The following is a 27,735-nucleotide window of genomic DNA, read 5'->3' as shown; positions in this document are numbered from 1 at the left end:
GAAATTCTACTTGAAAATTCAATGGAATGTCTTCTACAGAAACAACACATGGTTGCAATTTTCAAAGTTAACTATGGGGATAACAAAGCATATGACTTTACTCCTATTATATTATAATTGACAGTATTTTTTATTTAGGGTTCATGTATTGTGATATATACAAATTTTAATTTGTTGGAATTTCTGACCATATGAAATTCATGTAAACTACAATTTATGTCCAACATTAAGTCGACATATGATTTATACATCGTGCTAATATATTATATTATAAGTGATTTATACATTGCGGTATATTTTATATATTAGATAGAATATTTTAGGTATATTTAAAATAACAATGAATCTAAAAGAACAATAAGCAAAATCCACAAAGATAGAAAATAAAATCACTCGAGTAACCCAATCCAACTCTAATGTTTAAATCAATTTTATTTGAGTACGTATCAAATATTTCATATTTGAGTATGTATCAAATGTACTCCACATTATTTGTTTCAACATTCCAAATAGAAAATGGAATATAAAAAAAAAGAACCACCACCGAAGATTGAATTTGTCGGAAAAAAAAAATGTACCGGAAAATTTGTAGAAGAAGATTGAAAAGAAGGTGAAATGCAAAAGAATGATGGTAGAGGCGTAAATAGGAAAAGAAATTGATTACAAACTAGTTTCTCTCCAAAGGCAAAAAGAATGATTTTCAACTAATTACTGTAATTACAGTATATATACCTTCTCTCGAACATCAGAAATATCTTGTAGATGTGTAAAATATTACTTATTATATCCTATTAATTATAAGTGACTATGATAGATCGAAAAATTGAGCCGACCGACCAAAAATCGATCAATTAAAAGGCGAGAAGGACTGGTTGAAGTCAGCTTTGAAAAGTTGCAATTTGAGAATTTTCAAAACATATTTTTAGATGTTATGAATCGAGGTTAGTTTGACACTTTTCTAAATTGACTATGGTTAATTTGGGGTTGATTCTGTAAAAAAACAATAGACTCCAACCGACCAATGGTCACCACTACTATTAATAAAAATATCTTCGAATTCAAACATTTTTTGAAATAAGTTTTGAAAATGTATTCAATATCTAAATTGACAGTTCTTTAAATAACATCAAGGTTTTAAATTCATGAAAAATAATTAAATTGACAAGTCAACATTTGTTTTTCTTTTATTTAATAGTATTACATTAACTAATTGAATGAGAAGTACTAACATTTTGTTCATTTCCTAGATATAGATAAACTATTTTTTTTTTTGGAATATACATGCCAAGGGTATACAAAGATGACCTTTTTCCTCCAAACAAAACATAGCATAGATGTATTGAATTGACACAAAAATTAATCTTTAAAGACATTTGATTCTCAACTGCACATATTTGAGGGGAAATTCGCATTTTGCACCTGAAATGAAATTATCATAAAAGGCCGAAGTATCTCCATTTAAAAAGAAAATTCAAACTCATGTTTTGCAACCTGAAAATTGTATATGTGTGTAATTCCATACTAAAATCTTTGCCAACAACAGATGAGTTAGATACATCCTCAATGAGACCGAAGTGCCGCCCTGACCCTGTCATCACAGCCACGCCTGTTGTGTCAAGTAAAGCCATTCTTTTCATCACATTGCCATCTGAATGTAACTTCAACTCGAAATAGCACAAGCTGGCAACTTCTGCCTCAAAGACATCTCTATTCTGATCAAAAGTAGGCTGCATAACAGCTACTCAAAAAAATGGAGAGTTTCCACGCCATTTCTTCTACCTGCGAAGGGAATATTCTTTTCAAGTCCGTGAAGAGAAGAATATTACATCTCAGTCATCACATGGAGGTACATGCACAATAACATCCCGTAGGTGAACAAGAACAAAGTCACTAATATGAGCATATTTTGACTTATGAGGAGCATTCAATGCTTTTAACTAAATTTCTGCCCTAAAAATCATAAGGGCATTCAATACAAATAATTAAAAGATAAGAGATAAAAGATGACAGACCGAGAAACAATAAGCCTACAAAATTAAGAAGCTCTAGAAGACAGATTTCGCCTTCCGGTTCCGGTGGTAGCTTAAGAAACCATGATATTGAAGCTGGATGGATTTTGATGAAAAACTCAATCGCTTGAAGGGGCCAAATAGGGTTTAGGGTTTAGATTGTTACTAGTTAAAACAAGTTCAACAACCATGTTTAGATGTTCAAAGACTGATTTGTAGCTTTTAAATACAAATCCCTACGTTGTAATTAACAAAACATCGAATAAAGATTCTTCCTTAGAGTGCACGAATCCATGGAAGAGTTGAGAAGTAATCAATTAAAATTCACCAAGAGGTCAAGGTTTTAACTAAAAAAGTAGACACAATAAGCATAAGCAAATAGCACCTTTCCTAACCATCAGAGGCCCGTGGCGAGCCATATTGATGCACTTCCTCCAACCTTTTCATGATAGAGTTACTTTTAAAGATAAGAATGGAGCCCACACTCACTTTGGTATGACCGGTGGCTGAGAGGGACTTCTCTCGCCTCTTTGCATGGGCTATTAAGATAAATTTGTACATAGAGTTTCTGGGATGACTAACAGGGTTGGATTCTCCGCTTCAGAAGAAATTTTAATGATGATGACGGTGAAGAATAGATTAATCTCCTGGACGGTATTGATGAGGTTCATTTAACATGTAATAAAGACGGTTGAGTTTGGAAACCAGATCCAAAGGGTATTTATCCACCAAGATTCTTTCCCTTTTTACGAGCCCAACCATTGTCAATGACATTACCCCTCTACACAAGGAGGTTTGGACTTATTTTTATATCAGATAAGCCAAAATTTTCCTCTGGGAAATTAGTGACAGCACCATTAATATTTGTGATAAAACTCATTGTTTCTTCCCACACATGATTCTGATTCTTTCCCCCCATTGTTCCACTTCATGTACGCCCATGAAAGAGCCATTTGTTCATCATATGCTATTTCGATAGATAGATCCATGAAAGACAAAGCCATTCGTTCATGAGATGCCATTTTGATAGATAGATTCTGGAAAGAAATTACTCTCCTTCGGATGATCAACTACCCTTCCTAACAGATTATCAATCGCCTCACATACACATTACAAGGCACCCGCTCACCAATGTTAAAAGATCAACATGGATGCACCTTATTGAGGCCTTTTTATGCATAAGGAACAAATGGAACAATAGCCTCTTCAACAATAAGGGAAGCCATTAGTCGAGGTTATACTTGTAAATCCTTGTTTAGTCTGTTGTTGAATCCCCTTAAGGAGTCAGTTTTTTACGTGGTCTGAAGGACAAGGTCCTTAAGAAAGCTAGGTTCTTTGTCTGGCAAGTCTTGCCTAATCAGGTTAGTACCGTTGATAGGCTTGTTAGGAGGAGAGCTTGTTAAACCTTTTGGTTGCATGCTTTGTTGTTGGAAGGCGGAGGAACATCTTTATCATCTCCTTTTTGGGATTGCCAATATGCCCGTGTTGTGTGGAGCTCTTTCCTCCAAGAGTTCGGTGTTTAACTTTGCTAGATTGTCGAGTGTCAGAGTAACGATCAGAGTTCCTCCTCCATCTATCCTTCATAGATAAAGGGGTTTTTTATGGCTTGTCGAGGAGTGTGCGGTTATTTAGGACAATTGGAATGAGAGGAACGATTGGGTGTTTTGGGGTAGGGAGGGTGCATTTTGTCTTTAGTTAGATTTCACGTGTCTCTTTGGGCTTTGATTTCGAAGAGCTTATGTAATTATGCCATAGGAAACATTTTACTTAGTTGGACTCGTTCTTTTGAATGCCCTTGAATTCTTCCATTTTTCTTCAATGAAAGTCATTTTCTTCCAAAAAAAAAAAAAAGAAAAGCAATAAGGGAAGTCGTTTGATAGCTTATTTTTTTTATCATATTATATTTCTTGCTACGACTTGGTTCAAATGTACATCTTTCCATAGCTCATACAGTCTAACATCTCTTTTGAGCAATTGGAGAAGTTTTGCAACTCCTTTGATTTGGGCCATCTGTTCACAACTCGCAGAAAGGAAAAAACTCGACAGAACCCTTCCACGCAATAAACTTCCCTCCACCTACTAACGACCAAAGTCTAGAATACAAATATACTACGGGAGGAGCTCAAGTTTCATTAGAAATCACTTCAAGAAGACCTCAAGCTCCCAAAAAATGCATTCCCACCTATCGAATTTCCAGACCATGATTTGACAATCTAAGATTTCAAGGTTCCAATAGCTCAAGTGAGGACAAAGATCCAAATTTGAGAGAAAACCCTTAAATTCCTAACAAAGGGGAAGAGGCTAACATTTTTTTTATAAGAATAACACCTTTCATAGACAAATGAAAGAATGCGCAAACATACAGAGAAAAACCAAGCTCACAAAAGAAAGGGGTCCCCTACAAGAAGGGACTCCAACTGTACAGAATCAAGGTCAAATGGTAATTACAAAACACCTTGGCAATCGAAGCCCACTAAGAAACATGAAATCAAAGCCCAAGTTTCTCTATAATCCTTATCAAGGACCCTAGACATTCTTTTATTCCTTTCATCCCACAAAACTCAAACAATGGCACGTACACAAGCAAGCCAAAGAAAACAACCTTTCTTCCAGAAAGGCAGATTGAGGAGGAACTCTTCGAGCAAATCTCCATCTCTAACGAACACATATAAAGCCAAACGACTAAAAAAAGGAATCCCGAACACATTTGGCAAAATCACAGTACCAGATAATATGATCCAGGCCTTCCTTCACCTTCCAGCACAAAATGCAACAAAAAGGCCCAACCAACAATCCGTAGATACTTCTCACATAGATATCGTTGATCTCTCGTCACAAGAAAATCACTCCATTAAGTATTTGTTTTTGAAACGGAGGCAAGCCTCTGTATTTATTATTAATAAATGAGACTTAAGCTCAAAGTACAAGAGTATTATACTAAGAGCCAAAGATATAGAGAAGAATTCAATCAACGACTACAACAAAAGCTAAAGTTAGGCAACAAAGAAGATGGGAATCTAAAAAACGAATTCCAGCATAAAATAATCTAGCTAAGCAGAACCACAGTCGTAGAAAGCTAAATACAAAGCAATGTAAAATCTCTATCATAAGGAACCCATTTGAATTTAAAAACTTGCAAGAAGATGCAACTGACTACCTCGTAGTTGTCTTGCCAAAATAATCCAAAATCTAGAGGAAGCTCGAAGAAATCTTGCAAACCATCAGCATCAGCAGAGAGGCTTTACTTGCCACCCACATGAAAAGAAATCTAAGAAAGACTAATGTTGGTCCGGGAGGAATACATTTAACGATTGAAGAATCAAATTAGAATAAGTCTACAATAAGCAACTATTGACTTTAGATGATCTGGTATTCCACAAGACTGGGGACAAGAGCGAGTTGCAAAAGGAAAAATTGCAGAATTTGGTTCTTCCTCACATTGAAACAAGGCATCGAGATCTGTTTCTAAAGGCTTAAAGCGTTTTTTACTCTTATTCTTAGTTGGCCTATCCAAATGCTCCACTTCCTGAATACTAACGTTGAAAGGAGAGTTGAAAGAAGATTTGTCCTTCTTGCTGGAGTGATTAAGTGGGATTTTCCTTAGAGAGCTCCTCAAAAATTTTACCATAGAGAACTCAAAGTGCTTGGGTGAGAATGATGAGAAATTAAATTAGAAGAACGGGTTGGGCTAGAATTTGGTGTAACTAACCTCCAATAAATCTAGATTAGCCTCTAAAAACAACTTGGATCTGCTAAAATGAATTGATGATTGAGAATGGACACATTTTTCCTCTAACAAATCATATACTTGATCTTCAAATATTTGGACTTTTAAGGATCGTTTAGCCAAAATCTTCTTTAATTTTTTCTTTCAAATGAAATACTTCAGAAAGGGCTTGAGGCAATGTGGGAATATCTTAGAACCTTTCTTTCTTTTCAAATTTGCTCTGATACCTGACTTTGCTGAGGAATAAAGAGAAGAAGAGGAGAGGGCTACTAAAGATGGAGGGTTGAAATGACTTTGTCGAGGATCCGTCGCTGAAATGGGAAGTAACTTATTTGAAGGCACATTGCACGACTATCGAGAATTCGAAGGAAATTGAAAGACTGACGAGTGGTGGGATGCCAACTGTCCTTTCTTTAAAAAAGTATTAGCTGAATTAATCTGAGTTTAATTTCTTGACAAAAGATGGGCCACTAATCGGTTGAATTGGCTTTCTAGAATTAAGCATTAAGTATTATAGCGATAAGGGTTAGTGATTCTAGACAAAGATGGAGTACTTACGAACAACCTCTAATCTTTGGTCTCAACTTTTAACCCTCAAGTTGGGACGTAGATATCAATAAGACCCAACTTGCTAGCACATGAGTCAAAGCTTTGTCTCAGAAGTCTCTTAATGAAAACATCAGCAACCAGTTGGCTTGAGGGGATGTAAGGAATCCATATGTTACCATTGTCCTGTCTTTCTTTAATGAAATGTTAATCAATCCCTACGTGTTTAGTTCTATCATGTTGAACTGGATTGTTGACGATGTTAATAGCTGCCTTATTATCACAGAATAATTTCTTCGTAACCTCATAGTCTTAATGAGGGTCAAATAGAACTTTTTGAAGCCAAATTTCCTCACATCCCCAAACTCATGGCTCTATACTCAGCTTTAGCACTGCTTCTAGCCACAACCTGCTTCTTATTTCTCCATTTTACGAGAGTGCCTCAAACAAAGGTTAAGTAGCCGAAGGTGGATTTCCTGTCAACAACGGACTCTACCAAGTCAGAATCAGTATAGGCCTCAATAGATCTCTTGTCGGTCTTCTTGAACATCAACCCTTTACCATAAGTTGTTTTTAAGTAGCTCAGGATTCTATTAATTGCCTCCATGTGTTCCTCGTATGGAGCCTACATGAACTAGCTAACGGTACTCATAGCATAAGAGATATCCCGTCTAGTATGTGACAAGTAAATCAACTTTCCAACAAGGAGGAAAAGGGTCTCTAGCCAAGTATACGACCACAAACAATGTCAAACTTAGGATTGAGATCGACAAGGAAGTCATAAATCCAATCAGCTTCTTCAAGTCTAGCATATTGTAAGCCATCATTCGAAGTATCTCATATTGTCTTTCTACACAAGTCCATCTCTTGCCAGAGTAGAGAGAGTTTATTGAAGTATGAGGTTACATCCAGAGTTCCTTGCTTGCAATCATGGACTTTTTTCCTCAGTGTACACAAATGAGAGGCGTTCTGACGCTTCGAATAAAGTTCCGAGTAGTGTCCGATAGACCCTTCGCAGTTGTTGCATAAAGCAGAAGCTTGCCAATTTGTGGTTCCATACTATTAATCAACATAGACCGAATAAGAGAGTCCTCCCCTTTTCAGAGACGTCCCTAGGCATTACCGGGTGGGGGCCGAAGGGTCTCCCCTGTTAAAAAACTGAATTGGTGATGTCCCTCAAGAAACATTTTCACCGATTCAGACCAGGAAAAGTCGTTCTAGCCATTCAGCTTCTCCCTTGGAAAAACACTTGTAGTCGGTGCAAGAGAACTAGTTATATAATTTGAGGACAAAATAGGGAGTGAAGTTATCGAGTTCTTGAAATACATCGACAAGTCGATTAGTTTGGATTGTGTTGAAGATTCACCAACTTTAGACCCTGATTTATTATGGAGTTGATCAATCCCAGTACCACGGATGCACGGCCGCGGTAAAGAATCAGAGGGCAACAACGCATGAAACGAGGGCAATCCGTAAATAGAGGTCAGCAACGGCACCTGGTTGTACTGATCGCCAACGTCTTCTGAAGCTGGTGGAGCAACTTTTCCATGACGGTGACGACGGCAGCATCCACGATTGTGGCTGTCTCGTCTCTCTATCTCAGTATCATTGATAATCGTATCTAGGGTTTCATCTTTACCTCGCTCTGATACCATGTTAAAAGCAGTAAAGAAAGTAGACATCGTGTTACGTGGAAATCCGACTACCGAGAGAAAAACCACGACTTGACTTTCTTATTAATTTCTTATATTAACAAAAGATACAAAATTCACTCGAAAAGAAGAATTTGAAAATGTTGATTCAAAAGTAGTCTCGAGTGGAGAAGAAAAATTCAATGAAGAAAATGGAAAAGATGTATTGAACATCAAAATTCTAAACATCGAGGCGGAAATCAAAAATCGACTAAGAATGACACTAATTGTGTTGGAACAATTACCACAATGTCAAGAACTTGAAGCAAATGATGAAGAAAATGTGATTCTTAAAGGGTTTTCTTCAAAAGCCAATTCTTTACTCATTGATCCTTTGAATACTATTTTGAATGAGCTTGAAGGAAATATCTTTTTTGGGCTCACGTCCGATGGAAGGGTTCATATTTTGATGGAAATATTGGACTTTTTGTCTTGAATTTATCCCTTTGATCATAATATTTTTGTCCAAAATGTAGGAGGTTGGTTTCGTCATACTCCATTGATTCGTTTAACAAGTTTATTTCATTCCGCGTTTGCTTCATAACTTTTTTCTTTTTAAAACTCGAGGACAAATTTTCTTTTTGGAGGGGTAAAACAATGTAAGAAGAATAGGGGTTGATTGAGTAGAAGAATATAAAGATGCTAAAATTCACAAAAAAAAAAATTATCCAACTAAGAAAGATAGCGTTGCACTAAGGGAGATGAAGGGAAGAGAGAAAAGTGAAAGTGGGAGGCCAATGAAATGGAGTGCAAAAGGACCCCACGTCACATTGCGAGATATTTCATCTAAGTGTCTTTAGATTCAAGGTTCAAACAGTAGAATCTCCTACTTAAGGTACTAAATACCTCATAAAATCCTCAATGCCAAATCTTATACAACCATATGATTCTTCTTGAAAGTCCTGATGCGTAGTAAATTAGATCAACTTCCCTTCCTTAACATATGTTCCCAAAATTTCTAGTCATTCGCAAAGCCTAGAGTATTTTGAAAACAATTGGTAATAATCGCTTTCCCTCTTTATGGAGCATTAACCAGAACATATCAAAAAAATTTCCAATTTGTTGTTCACTATGCTCCTCCCATTTGCATTAATAACTAGGATGTTTTGGTATTCTATAAGAAATATGTAATCTTGTGAGTTGTGAGAAACAGATTGATTTGGAACAAAGGAGACCAAATTAGGGCAACTAACCAAGGGAAATGACAGGAGACCTCAAGAAAAATTCCCACAGATGACAGAACATATATAAAATCTGAATTTAATATCAATGGAATCATGTCAATAGCTTGAGACAACTCTCAATTGAGTTAATGAGCCATGTATGCATATATACCAAGACCATAGAAATAAAACATAGAAATGAAGAAAAGATGGATTATAAAACAAAGGGATTTATCAAAATGGAAACTTACCTAAGAAGAAATATGCAGTCCTGTTGATTGAATGAAACATCTTGGTTAATACTCAATACATCCAACCAGTACATTCTGCAGAACCACAATAACATCTCTTCTTTTTAATATTTCCTTCTGAATCACGAACTTGATCCATCATATAGTTGTAATGGTAAGATAGTTCTTGTAAAGGAGGAATGTTCTCAGCGGCAAAGAACATAATATGCGGAATTCTCTTATCCTCATGATCATAAAGCACATTTTGGGCATAAAGATTGGGTGTACAACTATGGTTGATAAATCTCCCAATGTTCCCATAGCTTGCCGCGTCAATGGTAAAACTTCCATCCTCCATGATATCGCAAGCATTCGCTTGTGCATCAGGCAAGAGGGTTGAAAGTCCATCCCAAAGAGAATTGTCACTATAGTTATTCCCAATATCGAACAAGTACTCATCATTACCAGTTCTCTGCTCTGCTTCCTTATCCTCGAGAAGTTCCCCTATATACTCGCAAATAAAGCTTCCTGAGGGGATTGAATTTAGGGATCTCACACCCCATCCCCTTGATTTGGTTTTAAAAATTTCCAGCTGAAATTTGATACCATGTTGACTAACTCGATTATGACAAGAAGGAGGACACTTGCATGAAAGACCACACTCATAGACAAGAGTCTTTGCCTCAACAATTGCCCCATTGTGATTAAATGGGATCTCTCCTCCATTTAAGACCGCACAATAACATCTCTCTGAATCTGAGCACCCGTCTGTACAATCACAACCCTTAAGAGGAAGTGGGCGACACCAGTCAGGATATATCATTTTAGTGATGTAATTAAATGGTGGTGGCTTCTCATTATCTATGATGTTCACTGCACAAATAGGAGCTGATTCTTTTCCTTGAGAAATATCGTCAACGCAAAGACCTTCTCTTACTTTGAACTTTTTAGACCTCTTTATTTCTTTCCAAGCAAGTTCAGGCTGACCTGGAATTCGACACAACTGAAACTTGAATATAAGCTTACCATGAGGACCCATATCTTGCCACCATTTCTCCACCAAATATAGCCCATCATAGACATATGTTCTTCCATCAGATGACTCAGAGCCACGAATCACTCTAACCGGACTCTTTTCATCAAAACTATTCTTCAATGCAAGATTTCCTCGTTCAAGCTTTTGGTCTTCGGGTTTTTTGTCTGAATGCATCATATTTCCTCCTTGTCCTGTGTAAATCAAGACATCTGAGTTATCGAGGTTATTAGCATAGCCCCCCGAAGCAACAATACTAGTAGCAAGAATCTTTTGACCGCACTTCACATAATCTATCCCACCCTGAGTTTGGCGATGAAGTCCAATAATATTAAGTTCTATCCTATATCGAAACTCATCACCAACTTCGACTCCTGGGACTTGTCCTAAAATTTGTTTGCACACATTAACATATTTCCCTTTATCCTTAAGAATTTTTGCTGCTATAAAATCAATCCTCCTAGGTGCACTTCCTTGGACCTTTTTTCCAGCTTCATCTTCTTGCAAGAGCTTCCTACATACAGCATGGAAAAGTCTCAATGTCTCCCTTACTCTAGTCCTAGTACCTTTAGAATCACTCCCTTGCTCACTTCCACTTTCATTAATTTGAGAAAATGGAATAAGGCTCACATTAGTATTATTGGATCTATAATTCACATGAGAATTGTTATTTTCATCAACATTGATACTTGTGTCCATGCTACCTGCAACAACTAGCTGATGCATATCCCCATTAACATCTTTTTCAACAATAGATGTCTTTGAAGAATTTTTCTGATACTCTTTTCCATCCTCTTTTAAGATTGATTTTGTTTTCTCTAATTGCCTCAAGTCACGCTTCTTCACTTTTTTCCCATTTGATCCACCTCCTGGAGAGGGCTTGAGGTTCAATTTGCCTTGCCTCCAAGGACAAGTCGATGAAGCCATAAGACCTAACACAACAGGTCTCTCAGCTGCAAGAGTTTGCTCGCAAGGTACAAGTTTCAACTGATTCTGACGGGAGGGAATATTTGAAATATTTTCTTCTGAAGGCACCTCTCTAGTGTAAACCTCTATTTCCTTCTCCATAATTTCCTTCACTTCATTCAGAGTACTCTTACGCTTCTTATCAAACTTGAATTGATCACTACAAGAAGTTTTCGTTCGTTCTGATGTACATTTGTTTTTTGAACCACATTTATCGTCCATCTTTGTTGCTTTAATAGGTTCCACCATCACATCAGTACAAATTTTATCCACGGTTAACTTGGTCACATCCTCTACCAATTCAATATTGCATTCTTCTTTGCGAGCATTATCTCCCACACATTCATCATCCTTATCCAATTTCGATAGCTTATACTGATGCTCGAAATTATTCTGAGAGACAATCACGAGGGAACCCTTCTCTTTGGATAAAGGAGGGGCATTTTGGCCACAAAAGGGAGGAAAATCTCTAATAGCCGAAACTTTTCTTCTAGGAGGGTATTTTCTTACCACAAGTTCTTTCACGTCCTTGCCATTAGAAACAAAGGTAGTGCCATCAGGTGATGAGCAAGGTCTCGACTTACTGGGCTCAAGTACCTCTTCCCCTATGCCAGAAACAACCACTCCATGCAAATCTTTCAAAGAAGGTTCATCTCCAATAGAATTTTTTATATTTTTAAAAGATTCATCTTTGCCTTCCAAATCCTCATTCAACAATGATGATTCAACATTCGCTGTTTTGTGCCCATCCTCTAGACACGAAATATTAGTTCTTTTTATGGTAGCTTCTAAAGTGGTATTTGCATTTGGCATCTCCACGCTTCCCAACACTTCATGATGCAGTGAAGGAGGACTCTCAATTATATCACCTATCACACCTTTTGTTACGGTTGAAGTGTTTTGCAAAAGACTTCGACCACAGCCGGGAGGGAAATCTCGAACAACAGAGACTTTACGTCTTTTATATTTAAGTAGCTCTGGATGTGAAAAAGAATCACCATTTTCAATATTCAACTTTTGAATCCTCTCTGTGGAATCATTACATGTGAGTGACATAGTTGCTCTTGGTGATTTGAAATTAGTCGGATTTGGAACTAATGTTTGGTGTTATGAAAGTCTGTAACAGCTGAAGGCACATTGAAGGCTTTGTCTTGAAGAGGAAATCCAGAAGTCCCGAGCTAAAGCATGGCATGAGCCTTGATCATAATAGAAAAAATAATCAATAAAGAATGTTAAAGAGAAAAAAATAAAAGACACGACTTAAAACATGATGATAGTATAAAAAAGAAGCAATTGTGACTTAAACATTAAAATCACATCAGGAGTAAATGGATTGATGACTCATGCTTGCTAAGAAAAATTGTTAAACCACCTTTAATACTTCAATCTTTTAAGTCATCACCCCTCTAAAGGACAAAGGTAAGATGAGCTCTCTCACCTTTGTTGTGGTTGTTTGCTTGAGTAGGCTTACATAAGAAGCTTACAAAAGTTTGATAAAGGGCTTTGAGATGGGAAGAATATCATAAATATTCATCATTTTCAATTCACAAATGACATTATCCTTTTCACCTCTCGTGAAGAATAGACTATGGAAAATATCCACAAACGACACCATCCTTTCACTTGTCGTGGGGTAAATGACCTCTCTCACCCAAGATCCAATTATAAAAGCATGTACCAGGAATTCGGTTGATATCATTGCAAAAACATGTTGTGGTAAATTGGATCTTGGACATGGTGGAAAATTGGATATTGGCCTTATTAATACTTCCTTGGCCTCCCTTTGAATGGTAAGCTTCGATCTTTATCTTTAAGGATCCAACCATAAAGATGATTGAGAGGAAGATGCCTACACAACAGGCTTACTCTTATTGAGGCCACTTCAACTAACCTTCCTACTACTTCTTCTCTCTTTCATACGCCTAGCAAAGTGGTTAAAGCTATTGAAATATTTTAAAAAGAAATAAAGAAAGAAGAGGAAAAATGTGGAGTTGTCAAACAGAGAAGTCACATTATGGAGGAGGCCATCATTGATGCAACGAACGGAACCTCTCCGCTAAAAAGATAAAATAAAAGTGGAACTTTGACCCTAAATATAGCCCATTAACCATGGAAGAACAACGGGAAGCAATAAAACTTAGCTCGTGAACATATGACATCCCAAGTCCACAATGGGGCATCTATATGAATGGCCATTGGCTTTCATGATCTTATCACCCCATTGGTCTGTTCTTAGTTAAAAATAAGAGGTAAAGTAAAAAAAGAATCACAAGAAAAAGAAAAAAATCTCTATTTGTTCTTTTCATCAACATTTTCTTTAGAGATTTTTGTATGAATGGTGTTTTGACAAGCACCTCTATGGTTAATGACACAACCCACAAACGTATGAAACCTTTATCTTTAGCTTACATCAGAACGCACTAACGCAATAAGCATGCATATTGTAACCCTAATGCGATGGTCATCTCTATCGCAATCTTCAGTTTTTCACCGAAACTAACACATTGTGTTAGGGATGGGTGACCATCAGGCTACAATAGACATGGTGATCCCAACGTGATAGTACTCTTTGAGGTAAGCAGAATGTTGGATTTCATACATTTGTGGGGAGGATCATCGTGCCTGTGAACGAGTCATCCGTACCCAAAAAAAATCCTTTTCTGAAGGTGCTCCAACCTTTCAAAAGCTGGAAAAGGCTTCTATGAATGTATATGGTTCGACTTTTATATTAGTCTACAAGGAGAATGTCGCCGTTGCTAGGAGAAGAATTAATTCATAAATTCAAACACTACTTTCATCGCAGAAATGCAACATTCGGTCAGAACAAAAGAACTTCAAGAAAACGGCCAAGAGTTTAGAATTAGAACACCCAGAACAAAAAAAAAACAGAGATAATTACCAGAATTACACACCACGAGGCACGAACGAAGAAACCCAGCAAGCAAAAGAATACTGCCGCAATACTCAACTCCTCTACTTGTGGGTTTTGCGAAAATTAATTCCAAGTTCCACTCCTATGGCGTATTTAGATCTCGCTATCTGCTTCCCTGTGACTCGAAAACCCAATTCAATCAAAAAGAAAACAAACTGAAGCCTGAACGGTGCTGGGATTTCATCATTCTACTACTTTTATCTCTCGGAGGGGATAGTCGCGAACTTTTCAGTTACCAACACAAATCGAGTCGGGTCGACCATTTCCCGGTTGCGGGCGGTTTCTCTTCTTTTTCTTTCTTTTTATTTTTTCGGAAAATTGAAAAAACTACCGATAATAAATCTCAACCTTCTAAAAATATATCATTAATAAATCTTAACCTCTTTAAAATATTTCATTCCTAATTAAAATATTTGATTATTTCCTTTCTAAAAATCTTAACTATGTCCACGACTTCTGGACACGTCAAGTCGTGGACCGTTTACGACTTGTCTAGTCACTTTCCTACCCTATTTTTGTCGATGGTTTCACCCTAGCCCCATTTTTTACAATAATTTTTAAAACAACATTATCAAAAAAATGTTCGTTTTTTTAATAATTACAATTTAACGGTTTTGATTGAACTAACATGAATAGATGAAGATAGTAAAGTTGTCATATAAAAGAGAGGAGGGATGTTTTTTAAATGTTGTCGGCTAATAATAACACCACTGCCTTAAATTCATGAAACTTACATGAAAATGAAGAATAAATGCTTTAAGAGAGAGCTTAAGTCAAAATTGAATTGTTGTTGTGTCGACAAACACCACCTCCTAACAAAGTGCTTTGAGCAAAAGGAATGAAGAGAATAAACACTCGAAGTAGGAAGAGGGAATAAACACTCGAAGAAGAATAATTCTCATTCTCAAGCACAATCGTTTTTTCCAAAAGTTTTGCTTCACCTCTCTCCACCTCCTTCTAAGTTGCATGGATTTCAAGCAATGGTGTTACCGGACAATGTTTCAAAAACTTTCCTCCTTTGTTTTTTATACGACAACTTTACCCTCTTTTATCTATTTTTTAGTTGTTTTTACCTAAAAAGTAATATGATAAAAGAGGTTGATTGCAACCATAAAAAATCCATAAAATAGGTAAACTAGAGCATATTGAAATTTTGTGTAAATACGACCAATCTCATAGTTTTTTCTTTTGTGGTTTTTGCAATTTTTTTTACGAGAATTGTATATAATCAAACATGTAATCCTTTTTGTCACACTAATTACAATAATTTGATCAACAAAAATTTTATATTAATCAACATCTACGTCGCATTGGATTTAAGCGAAAAAAATAATTTAAATCAAATCAACTCATTGTCCTAATAGGATTTCATTGATTGATTAATCATAATAAATCTAAATCGCAAATAAAATTAGATTGATTTTAATCACATTTACTTAGAATTACAAAATCGGTCACATTTCAACTTTACATGTATCTTTATTGTTTGACCTTAACGGTAAAGATTAGGGTAAATGTAAAGTTAAATGTGAGAAATTCATAATTCTCATATTGTTATAATAACAATATACCTAACTAACAAAGCGAGCTTAACACAACAATAATTAACATGACCTTTCATCCTAAAAGTGAAATGTTAGATCTCTCATCCCCACAATTGTTGTATTAAAAAGAGGTGTTTCTAATAATAACGATATATAAATACAACAATAAAGGTAGTGGATCACACATAATTTACATTAGCAATCAAATTGAGCATCCTTCATTCCTCAATCAAATTGTATGTTTTGATTACAATTTTGAAGATGCCCCCACAATTCGTTGCAATTACGTAACATAGACAAATAACAACAAACTTAATCAATTATCAACTAGAAGAAAGTTGTTAGAGCTAGTCAAAAGTGGTCTTCATCGAAATCGAGGTTGTATTAGTTGGAGTTGATTCCTGAGGATATTGAAATCAAATATTAAAGTGGTTTTCATGGAAGTTGATTACCAAAGTGATCTTTAAGATTGTTTATATAAATAATCATTAAGAGCGGACGATTGTTGGAGTTGATTGGCAGAGGAAGTGGTTGCCAATATTGATAATAAAAAGTGACTTTAATCACCAAAGTGATCAACGTTAAATTTTATTTTTTTCCATTTCCCAATTTAATTAAAAATAAATAAGTTTTATTTCTTCCATTTCCCAATTTGATTAAAAAAAAACTAAGGAGAAAAGAACAAAAATATCGCCCACCGTGGGGCTCGAACCCACGACCACAAGGTTAAGAGCCTTGCGCTCTACCGACTGAGCTAGACGGGCTTAATGATAAAACTGCACGGTTTACTGTATCTATTCAAATATTAAAAACCCTAATTTCTACCGAGCCGTTATTTTCTCAATTTCTCAAAGAGGGGGATTTTCTGTTTCTGTTGATCGTCATCTTTCACCTCACAATGGATGGACATGCTGACGGCGATCGCATTGTTACGGGCTTGCCGGTAAATGTCTTCCGTCGCTGCCCCTTCACCGGTAACGTCTATTCTGACTCTGATTCATCGGATTCCGAAGCCGTCCCCGTGGAGTCCACCGGCATTTTCATGCTATCCCTCCCTGATAGCATGGAAGAGAAAGATGATAGTCTCCCTCATTCTTTCCAGACCGCACCGGAAGAGTTGGCGCCGACCGGCTCCGATGGACGGCGGTCTTTAGCGGCGGACTCCACTGGTGTGGAGGTGAGCTTTGAATATGTTGACGATGGGAAGGCTGTTGATTTGGGGAGGGATACGGATGTAGGGTTGTACTCGGAAGTTCAATCAACGACGGAAACAGTGGAGAAGGGTAAAACAATCGAAGTTATTGGTGCTCGTGGAAGCCATAGTTCTGAAACGAAAAAATCAGGAATTCTGTTCGAAGAATCGGTGGTCTCGTTGGGTGAATCTTCATCGAAAAAGTTGAGGTTATCTGAGGAAGCTTTGGGTTTGAGCTCTTGTGGAAGAACTTTTCTAGATAAATTTCCGGTTGATTTGACAAATTCCGGTGGAAGTCATAACGACGATGACTGCAGTGGAAAATATAAGTTAAAAGGAACGGATGATGGGAAGGTTTCAAATGACGAGAATGACGAAAATCAATGCAATTACAAAGAGAAATCTGCAGAGAAGGAAGTGAAGGAGAGTGTGAAAAACATTCAATCTCCTCAGCAGAACAAGTTTCAAGAAGAAATTGCCAATGCCCATCAATCCTGTTGTAGAGTGCTTCCACCTTCAATGACTGGAGTGAAGAAAAATGCAGCTGAGGAGAGGTTCAACACCTCTGAAGATCAACCTATAGAGGTCACACTTTTGAAAATCTTAATGATTCTCAAAGGAGAACAAGTCAACGTGATCGAATTCGACGACGAGACTTTATCGAAGCTCAGCATTTTGGAAATAGCCCAGCTTCGTGGAATGACATTTCCTCGGCCGGAATGGTGGCCGCCGGAGTACTGAGCCAGAGAGAGGAAAATGTGTAGAATAACGAAACAATGGAGGTAGATGAGCAGCAATGAATTGCTGGAAGGAAGATGTCTTCATCCTGCAAGCCATTGGTAATTAAGTTATTAACCCTAATATGAACTACGAAGAGATTAGTGATTAGGGGAATTGGGAAAAGCTTTTGGAAAATCTACACATGGTGTATTGATTTTTTTTTAGATGATCATCCTCCATCACTATTGTTGTAGAAACAGAAAAAGGAGTATCCTTTTGCCTTTCTCACTTTTTGTAAATGTATGGATTTGCCTTTGCCATTAATAGTGGCTTGTGAAGGTATGAAGAGTGCTCTTTTTCTGGTTTATTTGTTTGAAGTTGTTTGCAGGCTTGTCATATTGTGGCAAATTTGGAACTACTATAGAAGCTATATACGAAGTGAGAAAATTTTGATCGGAGGAATGGCATATTATTTTATTTCATGGCCTCACAACATTCTTCCAAATAGTATGGAAATTCTTTCTACAATTTTGATCATATAGTTGTTTAGGCTAAGAAAGTGTGCATCAACACTAGAAGGGAGTGATGCACAATAGATAATCGCAAAAAATATAAGGTGATCGATATTTTATTGGTCCTGTATTACTTGTGACTTATGAGTGCAAAGTTCGGCTTATCATAGTTTAAACAAGTGCTTGATCCTTGTACATTAGTTTACGAGCATAACTTCTAGAATATCAAATCCTAGTTAAGTAATCCTTTCTTTTTTCGTTATTTACATGATTCTTTTATCTTCTTTTACCCCTATCCATGTTAGACATATTGTTGCATTACTTATATCGAACAACATTTCAAATCTTTAATTAAGATCGACTAATACTTGTACGACATGTTAGGTCATATGCCCTCTCAACTTCAATACTTTTTTAGAAGTCAAACAATATGCAGAAGTGAAGATTTTAGTTGATGATACAAAGCACCATACTTTAACGAGCAAATTGCTTAATAAGTTAGGCAAATTTGAAAACTTGCATGGACTGGCTTGCTACTCAATTTGGCTGGGTATCTTCTTTAAGCATCTACAAAATAGATCCCCTCTCTCTTAATGCTTTTCCTTTTCAATGTTCTTTACTATTATCAGCATATTCCTTCTAACATTACATGTTAGAAATGATAACTAAAGTATATTCATATATAGCAGGACTTGTCTATCCTTGTGGATTCTTATTTTTCAGAATCTCGAACATTATATAAATCTCTAGACTCTTATCTATTCTAATCTTTCCAATCTACATATTCTTTTAACATTCTATTTTATGTATGATACATACCAACTAACATTGAATTATCATTTTAAAGGTTGATTCACTCATGTACCCATGATTTTTGAACAAAATGAGATATGTATGTAATAGAAAGCAAAAACAAAAGAAATGCATGCTTTTGTTCATAGTAGATTTCGCAAAACCAGTTATTTCTAGATAAAGCCTTGAAAATCATGTAATAGGTAAGTTAGTCAGAACACATGAATATTAAAAAAAAAGTGTAATGGGTTTAGTTCGGAGGGATCTTTTAGAGTATTGGGAAAGTTAGAACTTAAGTAATTCCACTCATATGTAGGTCTATCAATTTTGATTTTGATGATATCAAATAAATAAGAAATTCAACTTAGTATCTTCAGCTCATTTAACTAGGATACTCAAAAGGCTCAAAGGATTAAGCTCATATATGATGTGTATATATAAACTCCAACCTTTTCCACTTCTTAACAAAGAAATGTTTCATTAATGATATCATTGTTACCCCTGAGAAAAAGAGTTGTGCAATTCCATGCCAGAAGAAAAACAAAACATTATTATGCAAGTAAAAAATGTACTAGCCATGTACAAAAATCTAAACCTTATAACTTCTGAGATGGGAGCTATCTATTACAGTCAGCTGTAGCATTTACAAAAAAAGAAGCCTACCCAAATCCCCCCCTTATAGCTGCAAGTTTATAAGAGTGATTGAAAGGGTAAGGAAGAGAAATCAACCATAACCCACATCGAGACTATTTTCATTTTCAGTTTCATCAAGCAAGAGAGAAAAATACTTCTTTTTTAAGTTATGAAACTGTGGTGGTTATACGAAATTGTCAGCGATGCATAAGTCGAAGATTTACCGAGCTACTACTATTGCTTGCCTGTTGAGCAACAAAACTCAGGGCTGGATGAAGGAGCTCTGCTTGGGGAAAGGAACTGTTTGACCTCACATCCAGTAGGAGATCTTGGTCAGAACTATCTTCATCAAAATGCAGCGCTTCCAGTGTGAAGGAACCTCCGTCAGAAGGCAAAGCAAATAAACTTCTCGGACTGAAGCAAGAACCGTCACTGTCAACAAGTTCCTTGCTTTCCGTGCTTGTCTTCGTCATCACCCTTTTGGGACTCTTCATTGTGGTCCTGGTTTCTGTAGACAAATATGTTTAGTTTCAGAAACAAATAATGAAAGCTTGTGCAAAACATTCAAAAGATTATGGAGTAAAAGTTGATCGAGGTTGTTGACTCCTTGATCAAAATGGTTTTAAAAGATTCAGTTGGAAACTATCGCAAGAAGAGTGTGCGTAATGCTTATTTTGTTCTCTTGGGTTCTTTGTACTGCCTTCTGTTTTTCAACTTTTAACATTGAGTGTTATTCTAAAAATGAAAATTTTTAATCTTGTTCAAAAGAAACGTGCGCGCCATTGTTAAAAAAGAAATTGAGGTAGATTGTAGATTTTCAGCAAGTCCTAAAGAGGTTGGATCGAAATGCTCTGTTCCTGAAGCTTTAGCAAAGAAGGTCGTGCGCTAGCGAGAGATTTAAGCAAAAAAAGACATTATATTTATATAGATTATTGGCAAAAAGCCAATGATGGATGAAGAGAGATCTCTTACGACCTAATTTGGTTCTGGCAGACATTAAGAAAGTTGCTGGAAGGTTCTATTACTTTTAAAGTTAATTACACAGAGGGTCACTAAATAATGCGTTATGTTTCACAGACACCTCGTTTCTATCGTAATTTGATGAACTATGCGATTCTTCTTGCAAAGGTTTGTTGGCTTTATCCTGAATTCTTAGTCTTAGGTCATGGTAATAGACCAACTATAAAGATGATTTCATACTTCTACAGAATATCTTAATTGAGATTGTTTCAGGGCAGTTGAAAAGCGATTCTTTATCTGGAAAGAATACAATTTAGATGAATTTCTCAAGAATTCTTCTTTAACTCAACGATGTAAGATAGAATCACCCAAGTTCTGACCTTTTCAAACTCTAACTACAGCTCACTATTGGCTCCAGAGATGTACACAATAAGGATTTTTTTTTCTCCAAAAGAGTGCATCACCATTTTTATCTTTTGGTGTAGAAGATCAGATACTACCTCGCAACACAAATACCCAAAGAGCTGATCATTTACCGCAGAGCGGTCATTACGTTTGTTAATTTAGACAAAATAGGGAGAAAAGGAAACTGAGGTATAGAGTTGAAAAGTCATCACAATTCACTTCTTTAAGGGAAGAACTAAGGTGTTTGTAAGGAAACCATGGATTCTCCAAGATGGACCAAGAGGAATGGATAGTTGAGGATACAGAAGAAATGTGAGAATTATGTTGATTAGATCAAGCCGTAGTAAACATCAATGAAGCGGGAAGAAATTATAAGCCGTGACTCATAGTAACACAAGGAAGCCTCTAGAGTTCTAGAAACATACAAGACTCTATTCTGATATTGGAAGCATGTGCTTGATACTAATGAAGAGACCACATGGGAAGTATTCACCAACCTGAAAGCTTTTTGTTCTGGCCATCCAGCACTCTCTTGCCATTCGTAAGGCTACTTGATGCAGCAGCAAAACCTTGGACAGATTCTCCACTACTGCATTTCTGCAGCCCGTAGAAAAGTTTAGTCACTATATATCATCACTCTTCACAATAAGTTCATCAGGAGATAGCCATGATTCCCCATAAGATCTTTTACCTTGAGTAAATTATATTGTTCCACCCATTTTGATTTTGACAAATCCAACAACACCAGCCTACTCAAAATCTTGCAGTCTTCTCTTTTTGCACCCGGAAAGGAGAAATCAAAGACTCCTTCAGTGAGCAGCTGCTTAAAAGAATTCAAATTCTCCTTGAACTGAGGACTTTCAAACATGCTATTCAAGCTGCAATACCAAAGAATATAAATGGTAAGCTTTGGACGAATCTGTCTCCTGAATCACCCCATTCACAGCAGACAAAACCACAGGAATAAAGGAAATCCAATATTTACTGATCATAGAAGATTTTTCTATTTCTAATTTTATTTTATAAAATAAAAGTGTGCATAAAGATTAACCTGTCTGGAAGCTCTTCAGTATCAACAGAAGGCAGATACTTCATCAACTCTTGCTGATTTTCACTCGTCAATTGCTTCGTAAACTCTCTGAAGTTTAGAATGTCCTATACCAAACATGGGCCACAATTATGACATGAATAAAAGAAATTTAAAAAGTGGAGATGGTCTATATTTCAACAAATGCATGTACCAAACAATAAAGCAAGCACCTCATGCATGCATTTATTTCTTCATGATCAACAGATTAATAAGATGGTCATTTTGACCATATTTCAGGAATTTCCAGTTTTGTACCAAATAGATATACGATAAGTAGCCTTTTGAGCTAATGGCAAGTTCAGATCATAAGCATACAACTTACAGTTAGATCTATATTACAGAGAGGGGAATTGCGATTTCCAAGTGCTTGCATTCTTTCTGATTGAGGCCTGTCCCTGGGATTACAAGCAGGAAAAATATTAGTTCAAAAAATAGTAGGTAAAATACTCAAAAGTTCTCTAAAGTTGAGATGTAAATTTTTTTCTAACAATTACTCTAATTTATAACTATAATCCAACATCCTCGTGCTAAATTCATATCATATATTGACGAGCAAACTAGGTTTAACAGTGATTGAATTTGCTGCCACAACGAGTCGACCATGGCAGAGATAAACAAGTAATCTTGTTCTCTGACAAAATCACACAGCAAGAACAATCTTCATACTTTGGAATATACATACATGTGCGTGCAAGTACATATACCAATCAGAAGCTTCACTTTATCCTTGATCAACTTCCGTTTAAATTCCAAGCCACACAGTCAATTTGAACTATCTTGTGATAAACCAGCCAATGCTGAATGAAAATACTAGAACTCAGTTTGGTCCAAAGCTTACCTTTTAATTTGCTCATTCAAGAACCCTTGTCCAGTAGAGTGCTTTCTCCCAATTCCAAGAGTAGAAAAATTTACAAACGTGTTCTGAGCTTCATAATGTACAGGAAGGATGGACGACTCTGAATGAACCTCGTTTAAAGAGAATTGTTTATTATCAACTGAAATTGAGCTTGCTTCGGATTCCTCTTCTCGAGCAATTGAACTCGGATGCCTCATGAGAACACTTCCATGTCCTATCTCTACGGAGACCATCGGAGTTTCATTCTCGAAAAGCAAATCCTCCTCGGAAGATCCAGAAAAGTAAGATTGTTGTTCACGTAAAATGGTGTACAGATCTTTGGTGAGTTTCTCAACTGCAGTAGACTTTGGACGACCGACACAGGTCCTCTTTCTAGAAGGCACCATTGCCTCCCACGCTGTTGATTGTGAGGGACCTGAAGAAAAATAGAAATAAACAAACGGAAAAAAATAAAAATAAGCAAACTTAAACGTCTTGTTCAGATAAAATTTCTGCAATGAAGATTTTATACGGGACAAAAGAAGTTATTGCACAAAGAACAGATCTGAAATATTCTAGCAACAAGTTCTGAATAAAACTATTAAATTTCTATTCATTTGTTGGTTCATTACTAATTGAATAGTCATTGACAACTATTTAAAATTTAACTGTTATACCAAATAAAAACTAAGGTACGAGGCATCCCACTCATACAACAATGTCAGCTTAACTTGTTAATGTAGTTGCATTGTTCATAAAAAAGGAATGCATAAGGTTCAAAAATTGACATGCAAATACTGCTATACTATGATCTATATGTCCGATTGAGAGCATTAGATGCTTTAACCATTGAGTTATGTGCATGAAGGTGACATCACTGGACTTGTTCATGGTGATCGAATACACAGGTCTACCATTTGATCTTTCTGACTGCTCAACCCTAACTTCAGCCAACGCACAAACTAGTTGTCCAAGAACAATAATTAAAACATTTCTCATCTCATCTTCAATCAGAATCTTCCATCAAATTTAGTTTCTAACAGAAGCATTGCTTTGTGATTTCACCAATGCAGGTATTTTAAATTCTCGATTATTCTATCTTTTATTATTTCTCAATTGTATAATTGACCAACCTGTCAGATCACTAGCATCTGCGCCACCAAATTGTGCACAGCTCTCAGAGTTCGATATGGCTGATCCAGAACTTGATCTATTACTTGTATCTTCATCCACTACCTTGTGAAAGCTCTGAGCATGATCAGGAATAACCCCAACCACAAGTCCATTATCTTGATACTGTTTTCTTTTAAGCAGTTTCACTTCTTTGTTCTTACACATTGACAAATTCTTCCACCTAGAGATCCTTTTATCCTCAAACTCATCAGGATCCGCCCGTGCATGAAGAGGGGTATAGTTTGCTAGAGTTCCCTTCGTCCTCCATCGAGATCCACAGGCGTTGCACAATACTGGCTTATCAGGAGGCCCATTACGCCAGAGTGGTGTGCCTGTTTCAATTCTTGCCTTTAGGATCTACTATTAAAGAAATAACTAATGCAACAAAGGAAACATGGAAATTTTGAAACAAATCATGCAAACTACACTCAAGACAACACAGTCGGGTTTGAAACAAATCTGTAAAATCAGTAAAGAGTCAATGATTATGCATGGCACAAAAGTTTTATCAGCATAAAATTTAATGGGTATAAAGTGCTTTTAGTAGCTTGCCAATTCAACAGAAGGAAAATGTGCATTTCAACTGCATTTGGATTTTATCCAGAAAACATTACAGCCAAATAGAATTGAATTTTGAGGACTAGTGTTACAATACACCAATCACTAACAAGTTCTATGTCAGAAAGAACGGCCTAGGAGCAGCTCCGAAATATGCAAACGGCTTGTGGCCATTACAATGGCATAATTCAAACCTCTCAAATAAACCACAGTTCACTTGAGTTACTGAAACTAAATTTTGATGCATTCTTAGGCTACGTTTGTAGTCTCAAAATAAGGGATGAAGGATCCAAAAGATAATGGCTCTGATGAAGACGATGCAATGTTCAACTGAAACTCTATGTAGAATATACAGAATCAGAACTTGTCATTCATGTCCTTTGTGAAAGTGAAACTTGTTTGTTTCCAAGCCAATGAAAATGTCCTCGTGTTCATATTTTGATAGTCAAGAAAACCTTGATGAAAGAAACAATTCAGCTGATCAGTCCTCTTTCTTCTTCATTGCCAATTCACTCTTCAAAAACTTAGGCAAGCTTGACATGAACTATCAACTATAAAATCAGACCACGCTCTTGCTGCAACTAAACTTCAATTAAAGAAAATAATGTGCTCAAACTTTGGCAAGAACGGTCATCCTCAACTCTCATAGGCCGAGTTTCATCTTTCTAGACAAGCAACCTCAATGCCATCTGAAACTTACTGGGAAAATCCTTGCTTGCTGCTATTAGCAATATAGTGACGATCTCCACACGTTGAGGATTGTGCAAATGAAATATAAATTCTAAAACATGCGGCAATCCAGGAGGGTAGGGGTGCATATTTAACAGCTTGACAGCCTACCAGTGATACAAAAGCATAGAAGTTAATTTGTGTCTTGCATTGAATATTTAAAAGGTTTAAGCTAAGGTAAGTTTTCATCTGTGCTTTCAAATTGATACTCCAATTAATCATGGCATCAAAATGGATACCATAAAAGTATCCAATGTAAAAATTGAAGCACTGACAGATATTCCCATGGGAGACGCCCAGTGGAGACAACTGACAAAAAATTTCAAGTACATAACTTCTCATGGAGACAGTAATTCAGAACCAAAACATGCCAGCATTACAAGGGAATACAATGTGGGCTTCGCTAAAAGATAGTTTTCTTTGATGTCATTTGGGAATTAATACAAACATAACATAGTCTCAAACTTTATATTTGGGTTCTTTAAAACCTCAACAGAAATGGGAAGATGATGGAATTGAAACTTAGACTCGATATGTTGTTCATTATAGTTTGAAAAACTTTCAGCTGTAACAGAGGTTAGAACATGAAAAGGTATCATCAAAGGAAGAAAAAGGACAACAATCATCATATGAGCTGTTTGGAGAGGTAGAAATCATCAAAAATCAACAAACTCCTAATATTTGAATTGTTTTCGATATCAAAATGAGAAACAATTATATTGAAAAACTTTCACATATGTATAGAAAAATTAGAAAGTAAGCGCAAATTTGAATTTCATTAATGATTAAAGGAGTTTGTTATTCAGTCGTTCAAGGTTGTGTTCCTTCCATAACCAAATTACATATAAAACAACACGTAAAACAATTTTACAAAACGTCTATGAAATAAACAGTATCATTAGAATCCAGTTTCAATCCTTCCTTGTAAATAGAACAGGGCATAAAAGAAAACCAAAACTGGAGAAACAAGAACTCACTTGTAACTCCACAGTGATAACAAGGCCCTTGCTTGCCCATATCCTTCTCTTCCTTTTAAAATTTTCTCCTCAAGTAGATAAAGCAAATTACAAAACAAAAAAAAAAACTGGGTAAAAAACTAATTTATTCACAAAAATTATACAAAAATGGGAAAATATATATATGATTGGTTTTTTTTTTTTCTTCAAGCTATTGGGCATAAAACCCTTTTCTGAAAAAAACCCAGAAAAGGGAAATTGCAGAAACAAGCAATAGCTCAAAGACCCAGAAGAGTTTTGCCTCAAAAAGTCTCAAAAAACCCAAAAAGAGAGAAATGAAAACATAAGAACAAGAAGAAAAAGGGAAAATCAAAATCCCAAAATCAATCAGAATTCAGAAGTGAAGGGATTAAGATGGGTTATTAATTGGGAATCTGTACAATCCAGTGGAAGAGAAAAGACCACTGCAAGAATCTCACAAATGGGTGTGGAAAGAAATAAAGAAAAAAAAAAGAAGAAAAAAAAAAGGCAAAGGAAGGTGAAATGGTGGGAGAGTTGTGGGTGTCTGTGTGTGACCTCTTCCTTCTTGTATTGTATATGAAGTAAATGTTCAACTTTCCTTTCCTTTCTTTAATTTTGGTGGGTTATTAAAAACATCTTTTTCTTATTTCTTTTTTTTTTTCACCTAATTTTTTTTTTCAAAATATATATGAATATATAATCTCAATCAAGAAAAAGAAATTTCAATTTTATTTTTTTAAGCTTATAATGGCAAGTGAGGTGTGGAGGAATATTATTATTATCAATTATTAATTTTGAGTATGTACTTGTTGACTATAGATTTTCTCTATTTCATGTCTTTTTCTTTATTTTCCTAACACACCACAAATTTTTCCAACCCAATTTTAAGAATTTTATATATATATAAATAAAAAATCTTTGATTTTATTTTTCTAAAAAAAATTGAGAAGATTAATTAGGATATTACATAAGATTTGGATGCTAGTTTCTAAGCATTTCAAATTGTAATTAGTTCATATAATGTATATTATCCTATTGGATTTAGATTTGTCTTGTTCAATGTTTTTAAATCATAAAGATAAATTAAATTTTGTAGTTAAAAAATTGGATACTTTTGATGGTGGTAATTGATATTTTATTTAAGGAGATATGATCGGACTTTGTTTTTTATATATAAGAGGAATTGAAAAAAAAATTGAAAATGGCAAAACTATCAAAATTTCAGATTCTATCAATGTTAGATCTCAAATTTTACTATATTTTTTGTAAATATTTTGGTTTGTCTATTAGTATTTGAAAATTTCTCTATATCTTAACC

At 35.8% G+C, this 27,735-nt stretch overlaps 2 protein-coding genes and 1 non-coding gene across 8 annotated transcripts; all 3 read right to left on the bottom strand.

Annotated features, from left to right (window-relative positions):
- Positions 1–1,430: 1,430 nt before the first annotated feature.
- On the bottom strand, positions 1,431–14,578 carry LOC103490844 (histone-lysine N-methyltransferase, H3 lysine-9 specific SUVH6-like). Of its 3 annotated transcripts, none has more exons than XM_008450557.3 (3): positions 14,265–14,578; positions 9,388–12,561; positions 1,431–1,779 (listed from the first exon to the last, which is right to left on the bottom strand). In XM_008450557.3, exon 2 carries the CDS (start codon positions 12,419–12,421, stop codon positions 9,440–9,442), a length of 2,982 nt encoding a protein of 993 aa, XP_008448779.2. In that variant the 5' UTR covers positions 12,422–12,561; positions 14,265–14,578; the 3' UTR covers positions 1,431–1,779; positions 9,388–9,439. The 3 variants fall into 3 exon arrangements, 2 of the variants coding, with proteins under 2 accessions (XP_008448779.2, XP_008448780.2); XM_008450558.3 differs by having other exon boundaries at positions 14,278–14,578; XR_537940.2 differs by lacking the exon at positions 9,388–12,561.
- Positions 14,579–16,532: 1,954 nt separating this feature from the next.
- On the bottom strand, positions 16,533–16,605 carry TRNAK-CUU (transfer RNA lysine (anticodon CUU)). The gene has a single exon. It is a non-coding gene; the product is annotated as a tRNA-Lys (tRNA).
- Positions 16,606–19,637: 3,032 nt separating this feature from the next.
- On the bottom strand, positions 19,638–27,007 carry LOC103490848 (GATA transcription factor 26-like). Of its 4 annotated transcripts, XM_008450560.3 has the most exons (9): positions 26,418–27,007; positions 25,412–25,547; positions 24,114–24,485; positions 22,984–23,416; positions 22,468–22,540; positions 22,107–22,210; positions 21,747–21,933; positions 21,553–21,652; positions 19,638–20,198 (listed from the first exon to the last, which is right to left on the bottom strand). In XM_008450560.3, the coding sequence occupies exons 2-9, from the start codon at positions 25,527–25,529 to the stop codon at positions 19,888–19,890; spliced, it is 1,698 nt and encodes a 565-aa protein (XP_008448782.2). In that variant the 5' UTR covers positions 25,530–25,547; positions 26,418–27,007; the 3' UTR covers positions 19,638–19,887. The 4 variants fall into 4 exon arrangements, with proteins under 4 accessions (XP_008448782.2, XP_016900626.1, XP_016900628.1 ...); XM_017045137.2 differs by lacking the exon at positions 25,412–25,547 and having other exon boundaries at positions 26,418–27,006; XM_017045139.2 differs by lacking the exons at positions 25,412–25,547; positions 26,418–27,007 and adding an exon at positions 25,167–25,395.
- Positions 27,008–27,735: the final 728 nt, after the last annotated feature.

The sequence above is a fragment of the Cucumis melo genome, chromosome 6 (genome assembly GCF_025177605.1).
Source record: "Cucumis melo cultivar AY chromosome 6, USDA_Cmelo_AY_1.0, whole genome shotgun sequence".
Lineage (NCBI taxonomy): Eukaryota > Viridiplantae > Streptophyta > Magnoliopsida > Cucurbitales > Cucurbitaceae > Cucumis > Cucumis melo.
Note: the sequence above shows the minus strand (reverse complement) of the source record. Positions and strands in the feature narration are given on the sequence as shown.